The 19,606-nt window shown below is 43.6% G+C and overlaps 1 protein-coding gene across 1 annotated transcript in view; it reads left to right on the top strand.

The window, feature by feature from the left end:
* igdcc3 (immunoglobulin superfamily, DCC subclass, member 3) overlaps positions 1-19,606 on the top strand; it is a gene marked incomplete at both ends in the record, with an annotated part of 68,242 nt that overhangs the window by 42,342 nt on the left and 6,294 nt on the right. The window contains 6 exons of the mRNA XM_084056386.1: positions 2,927-3,071; positions 3,289-3,419; positions 3,925-4,062; positions 6,937-7,095; positions 9,183-9,348; positions 18,506-18,753. Of these exons, the coding sequence (XP_083912512.1) occupies positions 2,927-3,071; positions 3,289-3,419; positions 3,925-4,062; positions 6,937-7,095; positions 9,183-9,348; positions 18,506-18,753 (987 nt within the window). The remainder of the gene's footprint in view (positions 1-2,926; positions 3,072-3,288; positions 3,420-3,924; positions 4,063-6,936; positions 7,096-9,182; positions 9,349-18,505; positions 18,754-19,606) is intronic.

Here is a 19,606-nt window from a genome sequence, read left to right as displayed (position 1 = left end):
ACGTTGTATCATGAGCTGTTTTGTTTGAATAAAACCTGGAGCACAAAAGTGAGTTGCGAGCCCTATCTTTTTTCTCATTATTACTGTTTTTACAGTTAAAGCTCAGCACCAAAAGAACGGAGGATGTGCGTTATTTGTTTTTTCTCATCACTGATATAGAAACATACGTTTTTCAGAAAACTGTTGAGATTTAGGAGACATGTAGAATCGGCTTCAGGTCTCAATGGGTTAATTAACGTACCTGGTTAAATAAAGGCTAAAGGTTTTGCAGACTCAATGTTGCAACACCTCCTGCATAAGAATATTACCGTAGTTAGATTTTGGGAGAACTTAGGTTACCGAGACTTTTCTTCCATGACAATGTGGAAATAACCAGTGAGTGCAGCACACTGGGGGAGTGTACTAGGCCCCGTCCTTTTTTCCTTCTACACCAAAATTGTAGGCGATCTGCAAGCCCACAACGTGTCGCACGTAGCGCAATGAGCTTGGAGATCGGCTATTTTCACCAAATGTTTGTGAGGGACGAGGTTTATGTGGTTAAAAGTCATGATTGAATCCTCCTGCAACACATTCACTGGTAATAAAGTGGATGTATGTTTGAGCACGGCTGATTGGTCAAGCTTCACGTGACACGTGACAATATGTGACAACATATTGTTGCTGATTGCAACACAAGGATGCAACCAGTTACACTTTCAAAGGCACCACTCTCTTCACACTGGGTGTGATTTTTAGCGGCGCTAGCCGCTCTGTACCTTTAGGTATAGAGCGGATCCTGCTCTATACCTGACTTTGTCCGTGTGCGTACGTCAACGTTCTGATTGGTCAGGTGCGTCAACAAAGTGATTGGTCAAGCTTCACGTGACACGTGGCTATAAACACATATCGATGACAAAATGTATCAAAGGCGTGTGATTTTTTTTTTAATGAGAGCTACAAGTAGCTCTACAGTTAATAAATAGATCAAATCTGTTATAATAATGGCTTAGGTATGTCATGCTATTGATGTTAACATCAGTGGGGTAGGACTAAAACACTTGACATTGCAGTTGGACCCTTGAGAGTAGCACTTATCCCAAATTGCTTCATTAAAAAGGTCCACCTGTTTAAGCATGGCCTCGTATATAATAAGGACAGGAAACAGAATAGAAATGCTAACTCTAATTTGTCAGGCTCAAGTAACAGTCAATGTGATAGTGAACAGAATTCTGCCAGTGGTGTTTTGGTGATAATGATGAGAAAATCAGGTGGTAACCTAAGTTTTACCTCTCTATATTGGTGTCTTTCTTAGCTTGTAAAGAATAGGCTGTCAGGAGTGAATTAGTATATTTAAATCCTCATCAGAGCTTGATGCATTCATTTGGAGGTATAAGGTCAAGTCATGTTGGAGAATGCCACATCTCTCATTAGGCTTGGAAATGGCAGCTCATGGTGTTGATGCAACCACACTGGACTGTCATTCTAGAAGCTTTATGTCCTATGTCTCTCATTAAAAAAAAAAAGTGTATGTATATTTAATTGGCCAATTAAGGGTATATGCCAATGGCAGGTACAGTGCAGTATAGTTCGTAGTGGAACTTGCACTATACAACTCAAGATGCGGTCATTTTACTACAATATTTTCAAACAATACAACTGTACATATTATATACGTATATATGTTTTGAGTTTAATTAAATGACCATAGAGAGAGCTAGGTGTGGCAACAGTGGTACAACAGGGCGCGCTATTCACGCTATAAAAAAGTGACAGTAGTTCCTCTTAAATACGTAATATAATATGGTGATGCATAACAACCCAGCACATACAGTATGAGTATAGTATCATAGTCATCAGTAGTGCGTAACTGACACAAGCATGGAAAGAGAGAACAATGTGTTAAGTTGACACTAAGGATGTTGCAGAGTCAATTGTTACCCATTGTTACATGTTACCAATAGCAGAGCATAGCAGAGTGACATGCAGTTATCTCTGCAGCACTGTTTACTGCTAGTTCATACTTGACAGGGTTGTAAACGAAGAGTAATGGAGTCCCATGTTGAAAGTAGCTGAGCTGCAAGCTCACATCGTGAAGCGCTGTGGGCTAGTAGACCTGCTATGTTTTTGGCGCATGGCTCCGTTGTACAAAAGCATAAATCAGGCTAACAAGGGGGTCCGTATCTCTTGTTATGCTAACAGTGTTCAGATAGGTCCTCCTTGGGTCCAAGTTAATTACGGTTGACATTTAAATGAGGATTGTGGGAAAGCTGTGAAAGAGACAGGCCTCTCTCTAATTGAGTTTGTGTTGCTAGCTCCACCTTCCATTGCCTTTGTGCTACAGGGAGAACATGAAAAGCGTCTGAAGAAAGCTCGCCATGTGGACGTTTTGTAATATGAATATATGTGTGTGCTTGTGCAAACATGCAGACAAAATGTTTCTGAAGTAGGTAAACAAATGTAGGTAAACAAATGGCAACAAAACATGCAAGCTTTTCATAGCATGCATGTGTATCAGCTACTTTATCTGGGCTTTCCTCCTACTGTAACTTCCTCATAACAAATTTGTAATCTTAATATACAATATATACCATTTATTATTCTTTATTCAGATCCACCTTAGCTTTCCAGAGAGTGGTTAGTCTTATGGTGTCTGGGACAAACAAATGTACATAATAATAACAAGATAATGTCAGTCATAGTATCCAAGATGACATATGCATGTTTGGCTTTGGCATGCAATGTGTTCTTGGGAAGTAATTTTACTATATGTATTTGTTACTGCAAAACGAAAAGGCTATATAGATGTAGCCACCATTAGAAAGAATTGTTTCATTGAAGGCAGCCATGGATTAGTTGTGGTGGGTTATTCTGCACCCTTTATCGTATTATTTTATATATATGTAAAAGCCTTTTTTGCTAACCCTCCTCTCCTTGTCTCAATCTGCAGCAATGGCAGACTTCCATGTCCAACCAGAGTCGGTGCATGTTGAGGAGTCTGGCGTGGCCCGGTTCCAGTGTCAGATCCACGGCCTGCCAGAGCCTGTCATCAGCTGGGAGAAAGACAGCCGTCCAGTGGACACTGCGGATGACAGGTAGGACCGCACCAAGGCCGGACGCTCCGGATAAATTACACTTTTCGGAATTAAATGAACACCAGATTTAGCTGTGTGGCTGACTGTGCTTCAATAAGCCTTGTACAGCAGTTAATCTCTCTCTCTCTCTCTCTCTCTCTCTCTCTCTCTCTCTCTCTCTCTCTCTCTCTCTCTCTCTCTCTCTCTCTCTCTCTCTCTCTCTCTCCCTGTCTTGCAGGTACACCCTCCTTCCCACAGGTGTTCTACAGATTACAGGAGTGCATCAAGAGGACAGTGGGAAATTCTGCTGCATGGCCCACAACAGTGCAGGAGTAAAATACAGCTCGGAGGCCCACCTCACCGTTTCAGGTTGCTTATATTTATAACGTACCTATGACTCATCGTTAGGCATGCTACCCTTTTGTTTCTTTAACGACGGATAACATATGCACATACCGTAACCCCCCCCATGACGGCTGCTCAGCCAGAAAGCATAATGTTGTTCTGTCGAGTTATTTTCTTTTCTCTCATTTATTGTTTGAATAGAAACCATTGCGCATTTTTTCCAATTTATCTACCCAAACATATTCCAAAGATTATTTCCCCAAGCACATTGTTCCACTGCCCGATTCAAGAGATACAGTACACAGTCAAAGTCTGGAGTGTCAATTCAACCCAGAGAGTGTAAAAACAGACCCTTATGGGTCTGTTATTACACTCTCTGCGTTGAATTGACACTCCAGATTTTACTGCGTACGCGGCATCAAGATAATGCACTGTAGAGAAATCCAATTAAAGGGTGCCATCCATCAAGCTCTGAGACTCACTGCCATCCCCGCTCCTCTTCCCTCCTCTGGCTGGTTTCTCCCTCCAGGCTCCCAGTCCTCCGTTTACAAAGAGCCAGTGATTCTGGTGGGACCAGAAAACCTCACCCTCACCGTTCACCAGACTGCCATCTTGGAATGCGTTGCTACGGGATACCCGCGGCCCATCGTGTCTTGGAGTAGACTTGGTAAGACGGAGCGCTTGTTAGAAAGGAAAAAGGAAAAAGTCTCCAATGTTCTTTGGTTGTTGTTGTTTTTTTTTTTAAATGTATATATCCGCATTGTTTCTCAGTCACTGCAAATTGGACACACACAGTGTGCTCAGTATGCAATTGACTTAGAATATATATGACTCTGAAGATATGACTTAAACTAACTCTTGTGAACTAAATCTAACAAGAAAAATGCCTGTGCAAAATATAGAAAATATACACTATTTTTTGCCTTTTTTAAGGCATTTCCAACGCATTTCCAATGCATTCCCAACCTTCACACCTTTGTTTTTACTGTATGATATATGAGGCAATACTACTTATTAAGCATTTATCTAACTGATATTGATTGGGTGCATGCGTGTGTGTGTGTGTGTGTGTGTGTGTGTGTGTGTGTGTGTGTGTGTGTGTGTGTGTGTGTGTGTGTGTGTGTGTGTGTGTGTGTGTGTGTGTGTGTGTGTGTGTGTGTGTGTGTGTGTGTGTGTGTGTGTGTGTGTGTGTGTGTGTGTGCGTGCGTGCGTGTGCTTATGCATGCATGTGTTGTGGGTCTGCTGCATACAGTACAAAGTGTTGGTGTGCCTTTGCATTGCATTATGTGTATGTATATATGTGTAATAGAGTAGAACATATGTCTTGGGTACATGTACATGAGGCAAGGGTTTTCTACATGAGCCCTGAGGGCTAAACACTATGTACTATTGTATATGAATGCATCCCTCATCCCCGCATGGAGTCGAAAAGCAACACACAAGCACTGGAAAGCTGTAGAGTAATTGCTATGAGGTGTTGAGACCGGGAGGATTTGTTCCCCCGTCAATCTCCATGCATTTCTTAGACTATTGCTCAAACTCTGCCGCTACCAATTTAGCAATCTGATATGTTGTTTTTTCTTCTATTGTGTGTGTGGCTATTATCCAATCTGATTTTCTGTTCAAAATGTAAATTGCTGTCTCCCCCCCCCCTTCCTCAACCAGTTGGGCATAATCAGATTGAGGATATTGCCTCTTACACAATGTAGCCAGAATGAAATGCTAACACGATGGGATTTGTGTGTATTAGATTACAGGCAGGGAGGCCGGGATAAGCCGCATAATGAATCTGATAGATTCACATCAGTCACTCCTTAATGCCAGAGTTTGTTTGGTGCTTTCCATTCATCAGCACCACAGCTTGCTGGCCTGCTCTCTTTCTGCTTTGACACTAACCGAATTAGGGCCTGACGGAGTGAGACCGAGAGAGAGAGAGAGAGAGAGAGAGAGAGAGAAGAGAGAGAGAGAGAGAGGCAGAGGGAGAGAGAGAGGGCAGGAAAAAAGGCAAGAAAAGAAAAAAAAATGCGTCCATTAAGACAAAAGACAGCTCATGCTTCATTGCAATCAAGGAGGCGGTGCGTCATTGTGGATTGCATTAGAATAGCCATCACGAAGAGTAAAAAAAAGCACAACATGGTATTTAGCAGGTGAGTGGGGGAGTGGTGTTCTCGTTTATCCGATTTATTTTCCCATGATTAATCCGATCGTCCTTGGAGTATACCAACAGAAGAATGTCCATCGCTTGCAGGTGTGAAAGATTAAAACAGAAGTTTCGAGAATTTATGGAGAAAATAGCAGTAGTAGCACCCAGTAAAAAGTGTTAAATTAACTCTGACAGGGTAGAAATGGACCCTTACAAGAATGCTCCACTTCTTATTTGACTGTGTAGTAGTAGTAGTAGTAGTAGTAGTAGTAGTAGTAGTAGTAGTGGTAGTAGTAGTGGTAGTAGCAGTAGTGGTAGTAGCAGTAGTGTGGCTGAGTAGTTGCCATATGGCGTGTGTTTTTCTGCCTCTGCATGTGTCCAACACAGCCCCCACCACCCCTGCGTGGCCTTTTGACACATCAAATTTGAGCCATGCAGGCACCCAAGCTACAGATGGTAGCTGCAAATGGGATTCGAAACACCAGGACCAGGCTGAAGTCATTGCTGGAACAGGGCCAGGAGAAGATAGGGGGCACGGGGGAAGTGTTCGCTTATCATGCGGGTACATGTAGAACAGAGACGAGGGGGGGGGGGGGGGACTGAAACGAAAATGGCATCTTTTTGCCCATGCACTGCCAACTAGTTATCAGAGTTGAGCTTTGTGATAGCATATAGGGGCATGAGATAGGAGATAGGGAATTACAGTTACAGTAACTGAGTCCCCGTGCTGTATCTAGAACATCTACTGTGGAACTCTCATAAGGCAGTGTAGAGCGATCAGTCTGCCCTGCAGAGTACAAAGGTTCCCGCTCTAGCGTGCACGATTAAATGAACTGAAAACCCATTTGAGACTGTAGTAGGCTCTACACGCTACATTGCATGTTTTCATTGTTTCAAGCTAGAAACACATGATGCTTAATAGTCATACAGATCATCAAGCGTGTCACTCTTTGTCTTCTCTCTCTCTCTCTCTTATTATCAGTCTCAAACACACACACAAACACACAAAACCGAAACCACAAGATCGTCCTCTGTGTCCCTTCATCCATTTTCCACCTTTGTTCTTTTGCACCAGCGTCATCTTCACATGACAACGCTCTGTCACACTTCTGAGAAGAGCATTGCCGTTTACCATGGAAACTGCGTCAAGCTCTGGGAGGGCTAGAAATAGCCCGCTGCCCGCTTTAACTTAAATGTGTTACCGTGTACAGAGTAGGCTTAATCAATCATTCATACATGCCTACCATGGAGTCAAGACTGCTCTCCAGGTCAATTTATTCTCTTTCCCCATGCTGCTCTCTCTCTCTCTCTCTCTCTCTCTCTCTCTCTCTCTCTCTCTCTCTCTCTCTCTCTCTCTCTCTCTCTCTCTCTCTCTCTATCTCTATCTCCCCTGGGTAGATGGCCGTCCTATTGGCGTGGAAGGCATCCAGGTGCTGGGCACAGGGAATCTGATGATCTCAGACGTTGGTGTGCAGCACTCAGGGGTGTATGTCTGCGCAGCCAACAAACCAGGGACCCGTGTTCGCAGGACCGCTCAGGGACGTCTAGTGGTCCAAGGTGAGTCCTGACATGCTGCTGACAATGGAATAAAATGAAATGGCAATTTAGAATATGGACTGCAGTCTATGTAAACTTGAAGCACATAAACGTGTCCGTGATGAATTGATTGGCTGACGCATGTAAAGCCATGGCCTCTCAGGATGCTTACCCCCACATTAGACTTTAATTAGCTAATTATTCCACACTAACAGGAGGAGGATTGGCGTCGTATTGTTTATATGGCACCAAATCTATGACATACTTATCCATTCAAATTAACAAGTGATTGGAAACTCGTGACTAGGAATAATTTAATGGTGGCGGGCGAGAGAGAGAGAAAGACGAATGATTTTGACCAATGGGCTGCGGCTAGAGGTGGGTGGCCCCCATCTTTGAAGCTGTGCATTAATAGTCACCATGCAGGAAGCTTTCGCCTTCTGCCTCATTCTCGTATCGACCAGAGATGGGGCCCGATACTTGGCCTCAGCCAATAGCAGCACTGCTCCAGGTCAATATTTCATTTATTCTGCCAGTCAACTGTGAGACGAGCCGCTACCGTTGCAGGGACCATGAAGAAAAGCCACGGCTGTTAATTGTATGTCAATTTATTTGGTTTCTTTATTGATTTGTGAAAAATAAGATGAGCGATGAAGCCCTCCACTAAGGTCTTGGAAGGTTCTGTGTCATTATGACACGGCATGTGTTATTTGCACAGTCTTGAAGACTTGAAGGCAATTTTAAATGCACAATGCTAATGTATTCATATCAGCGTTGGTGAATCAATGCAGTGTCCTTTAGGTTCCTTGGGAAGGGACAAAGAGAGACAAAGGAGGAGAAAAAGAGAGAGAGACAGCAAAAGGTCCTTAACTCTGAAAATGTAAAAATGGACCCTCTAGTTATCAGAATTTTAGCATATACAGCAGATGAGAGACCATCAACATGTCAACATCCATAGTGCAGTTCTATGGAAACACAGTGGGCCAGACGGTCACAGTAACAACTAGAATATACTGTTCCACAATACGGACTTGCTGTGTTGGGAGGCTGTATTCAGTAGTTTGTTGTGTGAAGTATTGTTAGTGTTAACTATTGGTAGTGTATTACAGTATCAAGTATTGATACTGTAGTGTTAACAGTGTTGGTTGTGTTAACAGAGTTGGTTGTGTTAAGAATGTTAAGAATTGTTAGTGTTGTGTTGGTTTTGTTTTAGTACAGAATATGATATGACAAGCATTCCTAAAGGCTCTTTTGCGATACCTCACCCATGTCGACTGTAATTATCTTAACATTATCTCCAACTTATTAAGGACATAAATAATTCAAGTTATCAAATCGTTATTAACTTTAATGATACTGGCGCAGACATTGAGTACCGAGGTAATGATGCAATAGTTCTTTGCCCCTATCTATACTGTACTTCAATTCAAATAAAAGCACTGCTGCAGCACCAGCCCAGGAGGAAATTAAACACAGTCTGATGTCAAGGTAATGGCCACACAAGCTAGATTACCTACTGTACTCCCTCTCGTACTGTAAGAACTGAGAGACACTTAATATGAATAAGTTATTACTTCTAATGGGCTATAGCTGCAGGCCTATGGCATGGGGGTATGAAAAGATGAGAAGAGATTGCAATTTACACCACTTGATTCTAAAAACCAAACCAAACGCCCTTGTGAGCCATGCGATTTCAGTGCACGTGACCCTCATCTTTGTATGAGTATGGGCACCTCTTTATGTCTCTGTTTGTTTCTCTCTCTCTCTCTCTCCCTCTCTAGCTCTCTCTATCACCCTCTCTCTCCTTATTTTCCTGTTGTCTCTTTCCTGCCTCCAAACCCCACACCTCAGGGAGACTGAATATCAATGAGATTCATATCTTCTACCAGCTTGCTTGTCGGCAGTGGTGATAAAACAGCCTTCCTTTCGATTGGGATTGAGCCATCTGTCCTTACTAATTTATGTCTGCAGTTTTACCTACAGGTATCGAATGAGTTGCAAAGGCCTATCTGTAATTCTCTTTTCTGCCTCTCTGTCTTTCTCTCTATCTGTTTGCTCTTTTTCTTTGCCGTCTCTTGCTCTCTCTGTCTCTCTCTTATTTCCCACAGCCCCAGCGGAGTTTGTTCAGCCCCCTCAGTCTGTTGCGAGGCCTGTAGGCACCACGGCTATCTTCACGTGTCAGGCACAGGGGGAACCTGTGCCCCAGCTTACCTGGCTGAAGAACGGGCAGATTCTGGAGCCTGGAGGACACGTCAAACTCAGGAACAATAACAGGTTAATTGAAACACACATACATACCTTCATACTTAACAATCATGCAGTAGGTTACCCATACATACTACTGTACTGTGCATGCTTACATACATCAATATATACCTACCTACAAATACATATGCACGTACTGTACATACCTGCAAAAATAGACGTATAACCATTTACTATTTAAATGATGCTAATGTTTGCATAGTTCTACATGCTGTAGAAACACACAACAGTTACAGCGATCATACAAAGTTATAGTTATAGTTCTTACTACACTTGGAATAGCCATTTGATACACACTACTGGACAACTAATATTATGTAATAAAAAGGCATTTACTTACTCTGCAAATACCTCAGGGGGGTATGGGACACATCATGTTGTTGGCACCCCTTTATTTAACCACCGTCAGGGCACTCACTCTATTGCCGCAGCTGGCAATGTATCAGGACAATGTTGGACCCAACTCATGTCATCCATATGGCTATCAACATTAAGCACTGAGCTGTTTGGGATGACTTGATCTGATCATCGGCATAATCAAACGCTCCATTCCTCTGTGTCCGCACTGTTCCTGACGCAACAGCTGCTGGCAAGCATCCCTGCCAAGACATGAGCGACATTCAACCGTGTGTGTCTGGGCGGGGAGTGTTGAATGGTTGTTGGACGTTCTCCCAAAGCACTGCCCTGGAATGTCCAGGGGGAGAAAGGACCTAGACGCCAATTATGCCATTTACCATTCACAGCACCATATTTCTCGACGGTTGCAAGCTGCTGCTTTTATTTGGGCTGGAAGCGGGTTTTATTGTGTCGTGTTGTACTGCAGTTCCTCCTAAGGGAGAATTTCCTGGATTGATGTGAAAGTAGGTTCTGCTCTGGGTCAAGGAATGCTATTAGCTGATGATAAGTAATGCTAATTCAGAGCCCTGTAAATGTTAATAAATACAGCCAGCGCTGTCTAAATGATAGCACAGTAATACCACCGAGGTGGGAAATGGGCCATTGTTTGACACATTTGCTGTTTATAGTTTAGTTGTAATGACCTCATGTATTCCAATTCTTTATAGTTCATGACTTCACAGCAGAACTCAACGTGACGGAATCGACTATTATAGCCTGGTATTAATGGCAGGTATTACTATCAGCCACACAAACGTGTTACTTTATTTTGGATGTATTTTGTTAAACCAATTTTCCATATCCATATACAGATTTGTTTTTGATTCCATTCTGCTACGCACCGCTACGCATCATGTGGCGTGTTCATTTTTATTTTTTATTTTATTTCAGCCAGCGTTAACATGGGACCATCATTCAGCGTTGATGTTATTCATAAAAGGAAATGATGATGAAGTAATTACATTTGATATGCACCAAAAAAATCAATAATGGTAAGTTAGTGGAGTGAACGAGGCACATGCCCTGAGTAGTGAGGAGTGGACACCTTCATCGCTCATACGCATGCAGCTACACTCCCTCTTAGCTCTCTCATACTACAGTAGATTAAGCCTGTGCTATAAGCCTTCTAATTTTGTACAATGGTGTTGCTTGCGATGTGATGCCTTGTTAGCTTGTAGATCAGCTGTTTTTGGCAAGCAACATCCTCATGCGATCGAGTATAGATTAAGGTTTAGTCAGAGAGAGAGAGAGAGAGAGAGAGAGAGAGAGAGATGGAAAGAGCCCAAACAAAGGCAGAAGAAAATAGAGAGAGAAGGGGGAAGAATGGGCTGGTAGGGGGATTAGAAATGATGAGTCGGCAGATGGGAGAAAGACACTGTGTGTGTGTGTGTGTGTGTGTGTGTGTGTGTGTGTGTGTCTGTGTGTGTGTGTGTGTGTGTGTGTGTGTGTGTGTGTGTGTGTGTGTGTGTGTGTGTGTGTGTGTGTGTGTGTGTGTGTGTGGGAGGGGGGGGGTGCGTGTTTGTGTGTGTGTGTGTGTGTGTGTGTGTGTGTGTGTGTGTGTGTGTGTGTGTGTGTGTGTGTGTGTGTGTGTGTGTGTGTGTGTGTGTGTGTGTGTGTGTGTGTGTGTGTGTGTGTGTGTGAGAGAGCGAGCGCATACAACCATGTCGTTGTCACAGTATTACCACTTACCACCATTAGTGTATAACCATCCATATGGATGTCATGAGTCGCAAACACCGGCCCGCGATTGGCCAAAGAGCCAGGCCTCAGCTTGTGCTCTGCCATTAGCTAATTAGCTCATAAAGCGAGCTAGTTGGCCAGGAAATGCAGTCAGCTATTTAAGGAACCCGAGGAACAGAGGAGCAAAATGCATCCTAACAATTCATTCTAGGGGTGTTGTTCAATGAGCTAAATAGATGGGAGACATTACTATTCTGATTCATTATCGTAGTCTCTCCAGTATAATCTCCCTGAGTGTACGGTCCCAGCATACAAGGAGGTCATTCACAGTACAGACTATGAAATGTATTGCAAAACGAGGTTTCATTTTGAAGCCCAAAAGGCTTGCTGGCTTAGCTGTTGGGTCTCTGTGTTATACGGTAGTGTTTTCATTCTAGCGTACTGGAGGTATTAGAACATGATGCTACAGGCCACATCGTGCTTCACAGAGTCAAAACAAAGGTAATGATATGCAAATGCTATTCAGCTGCTTGGGGCAGCACAGTGATTCTATTCTTACATATAGGCATACTGTATCTGATAGGGGAGGCTTTGTCTATATGTGCAGCATACCTAGCAGAGAGATTTTAATTAAGGTGTACGCGTGCTTGCAAGCCAGCGCTCGCACGTGCGTGTCTTGTGTGTGTGTGTGTGTGTTTGTGTACGTTGAGGGAGAACTCTCATGGAATATACACACGGCCCTTCAGCCATCTCTCAAGATGTTGACCTTCAGGAGAGCGGACCGGACAGGGAAGCAAGGGGAATCGATTGTTCATTTCACTCACATACATGCATGCACATACATTAATCAACCAACCCCCACCCTATCCCCCTTTAAACACACACACACACACACACACACACACACACACACACACACACACACACACACACACACACACACACACACACACACACACACACACACACACACACACACACACACGGTCCTCTAATACATACTATCATTCACTTGTTCTCTGTAATCAAACATGTAAATGCATACACATGCTGCCCTTTACTCTTGATGGTCTTAGTTACGCACACACACACACACACACACACGCACAAGCACACATCCACGCACGCACAAACACGCACAAACGCACGCACGCACGCACGCACGCACGCACGCACGCACGCACGCACGCACGCACGCACGCACGCACGCACGCACGCACGCACGCACGCACGCACGCACGCACGCACGCACGCACGCACGCACGCACACACACACGCACACACACATACTCATACAGACACACACACATACTCATACAGAGCACACACGCATACACAAACGCGCACGCACGCACACACATCGACGCGCGCACACACACACACACACACACATACTTATACAGAGCACACAAAAGATAGGTACAGATTGGCTGCCAGTGTAAACAGTAGCTGGATGCTTTGTGTTTGTTTTGCCTCCAGTGCTGCCCCTAGCCAGTACCTCTCCACTGATCTGGGGTCAGGCTGGGTGGAGGCGGGCTTGGACTTACTTACAGTAAGCACAGTGTGGCTGGACTGGCCTGGATTGTGAGAATATAACTGGATTAACTGATAATGTGATGACTTGAATGAATTATTTATTGCATTTTATATATGTACACAGTGGAATCCTCAGTGGTATACATGTTAATCCACTTAGGAAGGCTTGGTGAAAGAGCACACATGCATTGCACGCACATTATCAACCTAATTATCTAAGCCAGTGGTTCTCAAAGGTTTTCATGTCAAGGACCCCATTATATTTGGCTGCGGACCCCCATCTTAAAAGATTTGTTTTAAGAAGTATTCCAATCAATTCAAATTCTTTCAAGATTTTAGAAAATGTTTCAAAAATAGTACCTGCTCACAACGCCTCGCTTTAGGCTTTTTTTCAGCTACGGTTACGGATCCATTTGGTTACATTTGTACACTCTCTGAGCTATAAATGCCACTCGGCAGTGGCTCAGAAGGTAGAAGTGGCTGCTTGGGAAACAGAAGGTTCCCGGTTCGATCCCCGGCACCCGCTGGGTTAGTGTTGAAGTGTCTTTGAGCAATACACTGAAACCCTAACTGCTCCCGATGAGCAGGTTGGTGCCTTGCATAGTTTCCTCTGCCATCACTGTTTGAAAGGGTGAATGTAAAGCACTTTGGATAAAGGCGCTATATAAATGCAGCATTTACCAAATTAACTGAGGATTTTACTGTGTATATTTGCGGACTATATATTTATTCTAAGCTCCTAATAACCGAGGGAACAGCAGACAAACCTGGACATTTGGTTGTCGTGGGACCTTTTGAAAAGAGGCCCCCCTCTTTCTTTTTTTCCCCCTTGTTTCTTTCATTTTCTTTCACCCCAGACCTGCCTTGCATGTTTTTTTTTCCGCTGGGCCCCCCTTTGTGTGCCCCACATCCCCCCTTTTCCTGCCCCCCATTCCAGAGAGCCGGGGCCTGGGCATTGGCCTTGAACTCTGACCCTGCCTGCAATCAGTCATATCCCTGGGCCCCCCGTCCCTCCTCTCAGTCCAACAGACAGCCCTCCCCCCTCCCAGCACCCCCACCTCCTCCTCCTGTTCTCCCTTTGCCCCTTTTATTCTCTCCCTTTTTTTTGCTAGCATCCAGAATGGTCACCATGCCTTTTGACTGTGTGTCTCGCCCTAAAATCCCAGAGCGATGTTGATTTTGTTGATTGATGTTGATTGATCCCGTTCCGGGTCAGTTTTTTTACACTCTCGGAGTTAAATCAACACTCATGATTTTTTTCTTCGTGTAGGGACACACAGCCTTGGTAGCTGTAAAACAGACCTTCTAACAGAACCCCCCACCCACCTCCATCGCTGTCAGCCGCTCCCCTGGCCTGGGGCTTTATCTATCAATCTGTGAAGTGGCCATGAGCTGATGAGTAAATGATGGTGTCAGCTTGTCGACCTGTCAGGACAGGACAGCTTAGGTCTGGAGTTCCTATGGGACAAGCAAATAGCCCAAATAACAGACAACCTACACACACACACACACACACACACACACACACACACACACACACACACACACACACACACACACACACACACACACACACTTTCATTTTCTCTAACTCGTTTTCTCTCTTTCTCTCTTTCTCTCTTACTCTCTTTCTCTCTTTCTCTCTTTCTCTCAGTCTCTCAGTCAATCAGTCTCTCTCCTCTCTCTCTCTTTGTATTGTCTCACAATGCGTCCCATAAAAACAGCCATTTGGTGGCTTTGTTTCTCTGTTGCATATTAATGTGAGAGGAGAGACTGATAGCCCCCCCCCAACCACGCTAGAGTGTTTTCTCTGTAACTATTATGCCTTCCCATCAGAATCATTTCACCAAAATCAAAACAAATGTAGTGAACATGGGTTTCATTCTTTACAGCATGTCTATATGTTTTTGTCACTCCTTTCTCTCTGATCTTTCTTTGGAAAATACCAACACCACCGAAATGTATAAATGCCACTACTAGTCAATAACTCATAATAGTCATCAAGCAGTTAGTCATGCTGGTCAACTTATTTAATACAAATAGAAATACTTAAACTAAGGAGATGGATGCCACTGAATCACAAAACATATATTTAAAGATTGTTTTTTAATTGCAGAACATTTTTTTAGAACTTTTAATGCAGTCACTGTGACCATAACAACTGAATGAAACACTGATCATTTAAACATGATATTTCAATGTAAAAGTCCCACATTTATTTCAACTGTAGTACTGTTGACTAAAGTTAATAGTTGAAACATTTACCCAAGCAATAAAGTACATTTGAATATAGTATATATCTAACAAAATGTTAAAAGTCACAATTTCCCTCTTTCTAACAAAATCTCTTTCAGGAGAAGGTTAGGTGAAACCGAGCACATGGCTGGAAGGATCATGCACATTTTAGGGCATGATCCATTTTAGTTTGTTGGTAGTTTTTTCCGACACAATACAAACACTACACCTACTCTGAAGAGCATAGGACAGCGCACGTTGTCGCCGTGCAGTGGTACCGCTACAGACAGACACACACAGAGACAGCCACAGAAAACAAATATGACTGCTGACAATGATGATTTTCAGACTGATTCTGAAACAAATTCACCTCAGTTATTATTTTTTAAACATACTTCTATTGTACTTGTAACAAACAAAATTCACCTGTATTCTGTGAATGTGCGAAATTGTGGGACATTTGTGAGGGAGGGATACAGTAGGTGGTAGTGTCTAACTGTCTATACTGTGAATTCCTGGAAATGAAATGCTCACCTGCAATATTCTGTAGTGGTCATAGTAATATTTGTTGTTAAAATATACTGAGGTAGCATACTGGCATACTACATGACATGGTTCAAGTTATGTTTAATTAAAAACTACACACTAATCCGAGGACCACTAACCTTCATTTAGTTGGGGTGTTGTAACAGTTGGTACACAGCCATAAGATTTGGGAGGAATTGGATGAGCTAGTTTGCAAGATTAGGCCGCACATATATGTCTAATTCAACATAATCACAAATGACATTGATCTGCTTAGTAACAAAATCAACAAATTATTTCCACAAGTAATAATGATTATGTCTGTATAGGGCTTTGTAATACAGTGAAATGATAGTGAAACCATGATGAATACATCCATAGACCTATAAAATAACAATAAAGTCATTTACATTTTATTATAATAATGAAATGTACATATTCTGACTGGATAACGTTTGATCATTGTGTATTAATTGAATGACTTGGAGCACGATAGTGGCTAAAACCTACTTTAGCCCCACCCAACAGTGTTGCCAGATTGTGCAACAGAAACAATCGGTCAGGTCTACAAAAACAAGCCCAAAAGGCCACATGAGCACACACACACACACACACACGGCTGATTAAAAATAGCCGATCTACTGAGTAGCGAGCCCATAGACTCGTATTCCGCTCACTTCATCCCATAGCCTGGAGGAACAATTGAGCTGCAAGTTAGTTGAAGGCCAACTGAGGATAGACTACATACATGTACTGTATGTTGGCCTGGGACCAACCAAGCAGCCAACCAAAGCTATAACTTCATCACTCAGTGACTCAGTCAGTCAGTCAGTCAGTCAGCCAGCCAGCCAGCCAGCCAGCAAGTCAGTCAGTCAGTCAGTCAGTCAGTCAGTCAGTCAGTCAAAGACATGCCCATCTGTAGTGCTGTTCCGCAGGTCCAGCCTAAAATTAGTGTCTTGTGAAATATCCCAGAACCCCCCCCCCAACACACACACACACACACACACACACACACACACACACACACACACACACACACACACACACACACACACACACACACACACACACACACACACACACACACACACACACACACACACACACACACACACACACTTATGAGGCCCAGGGCTGATGGCATCCGGTAGCATGTCCCTGGAGGCCTCTTTGCTGTGTTTTTGGCGTCTGGACAGGTTGCCTGTCTGAAAACACTCTATTCATCGCTGATATGAAAGCCTGTCAGAAATGTGATGGTTGAGCAGCGAGCTGAGGGCTGGCGACTGCTGCCACCTCAGGGGTCAGAGGTGAGATTGGCTCAGAAGAGGTGAAATAGAAAGGCCCTCTCCTACCTGATAATTACCCAGATTGAATCCACCTGGCGGACTGTAGAGAATAAAGGGCTGTCCCACTCCGTAGCACACCAGAGAGACACAGTTGTGTCGCAGCACATCAATTTAAAAAATAAATGGAAATGGAATGATTCACTCCTCAATGTTCCTCTCATAATGCCCACTGACCTAGAAGACTCTCCATTGTCCTTACTAATCCATCATTGGCAAATCTGGCGAGGAGCTGGTTGTCATCTACAGTATAGGGCCAACACCATTTTCCTCAAGAGGTGTTCTGTTACATAGTATACATACTGTACATTACAAGGCCAGCATGGTGATCTTTCAGTTAACTTTATTTTTATTAATTACATAAATATAAATTACATTTGGCCGATTCTATGAAAATGTGTGATTTTTGTGTTTCTTTTGTGACAAATTTCGCCTATAAAGACATGCCTAGTATCCTATAGCAACGCAGGTTTAAAGTGGTTCATTTTTCCTTCTCAATGTGGGTGAGATCCTGCGAGTTCTGAACAAAATTCTTACTGAATGCGCAGACAATTGTCTTACTGTACATCCAGCCAATATGTCAACGATGTCAATCTACCGTCGTCTACCAATGTACCTAATGAACAGGAGAAGGAATAGAGCAGAGGAACAAAAGGCTCACAGCCCTACCTGTTGATCGGGCGGTCAACAGAGCTCGGGGGGGTGGTAAGCGTGAGAGACAGAAGCTGGGAAAAGAGTTCTTCCCTTTATTTGCAAACTGTGATTGATCGCCTCCGAAACCCACTATGGAGCAATCCCTGCAGAAACCTGCGGCGGTGGAAGGCTTCACGATAGATGAAGCACCAAAGCAAATGCTCTTAACTAGGAGATAGAAGATAGAAGATTAGCTTTATTAATCCCCTTGGGGGAAATTCGAGGCTGCGGTTCAAGAGCCTCACGGTCTCCGGAAACGCCATGTGGCCATCCATTTACTGTAACCTCCCATTTGTTCTACTGCCAGCCTCACACTTTAAACACAGCACAAATGGTGTTCAAAATGGCTTGCCACAGGGCCTGATTTCCATAGCATGTTGAATCTTTTATTTTGCTTTTCACCTCAGGATATGGAGGATAAGAGGGTTTTGATTAAATATTCAGCTCCAATAACCCCCCGGCCACTACAACCCCCCCGCCCCCCACCCCTGCTCCCCCAACATACACAGTCAATGACAACTGGCTCCTATTCAATGTTATTTTATATGCTACATTACTTTTTACTAAATCAGTGGTCTATGCTAGGTTTGCTATTTCCCTCCACACCAAATCTCTTTGCCGAAGACAGCAGATGTACTGTACAAGCTCACAATTTGAGCTTGTAGATATGCTATTTTTGCTCCCAGAATAGGGTTATTTTGGTTAAAAAGATTCTGTTATTCTTGTTCTTGACCTGCTCTCCTTTCTATCTCCGGCAGTACGCTGACAATATACAGCATCAGTTCAGACGACGAGGCCATCTACCAGTGCATCGCTGAGAACAGCGCTGGCTCCACGCAGGCCAGTGCCCGCCTCACGGTGCTCTGGGCAGACGGTCTACCAGGCGTGCCAACCAACGTGCGGGCCGAGGCCCTCTCGCCCACTTCAATGCAGGTGTCCTGGGGCGAGCCCGATCAGAACACTCAGGACATCATTGGCTACGTGCTGCACATCCGCAGGACGGCAGGTGAGCGTGCGCTGCCCTCTCAGAGCCACGTCTAAATAGCACAATTCATTTCACAGTAAAATTCTCTGTGTTAAAGTAATAATGTATAACTTTTTCAGTAGAACAAAAGTTAGTTTTGATGTGATTTTTCACTGGTATATTTTCACAGTAACCATTCCACATACAGTACAGTAAATGTGTTTTTTGACAACAACTCCAAACACAATTTTAGTCACGAGTGCACGTCTGTGTCGCCAAAATGACACAGACACCAGAAATGTAACAGAAATGTATTTATTTATGTATTTTAAAGTTAATACCATTTCTGATGACGGTATTGTTGCTTTCCAAAACATAGTCGGCGCTAGGAGCATTCTAGCTGCATTAGTTTTGGAGTGCTACTTCCATGTTTTGGTTTCAAACTGAATTCTGGGAATCGCAGTTCTAACAACCGGAGCTACCGGAGGTGTTGCCTAAAAGATTTCTAAAATGGATATTACACAGTAAGACTTCAATTTAACTCAAAGAGTGTACAAGTGTACACTTGAACACTCTCTGAGTTACAAATGGATACATTTATACACTGAGGATTTTACTGTGTTAGATGAAAACGAGTTATACACAAACTCAACGACAGAGGACACACACACACACACACACACACACACACACACACACACACACACACACACACACACACACACACACACACACACACACACACACACACACACACACACACACACACACACACACACACACACATCAGGAGAGACTGCACATGAGATGGGGAGAGGAGGGGTGTTGAGATGAGGAAACAGGAACAGAACACCTGTTTGTCAGACCCCAGCGGAACGGAGGATCACTCTGCCAT

The sequence above is a fragment of the Gymnoscopelus microlampas genome, assembly GCF_963454915.1.
Source record: "Gymnoscopelus microlampas genome assembly, chromosome: 1".
NCBI lineage: Eukaryota > Metazoa > Chordata > Actinopteri > Myctophiformes > Myctophidae > Gymnoscopelus > Gymnoscopelus microlampas.
Note: the sequence above shows the minus strand (reverse complement) of the source record. Positions and strands in the feature narration are given on the sequence as shown.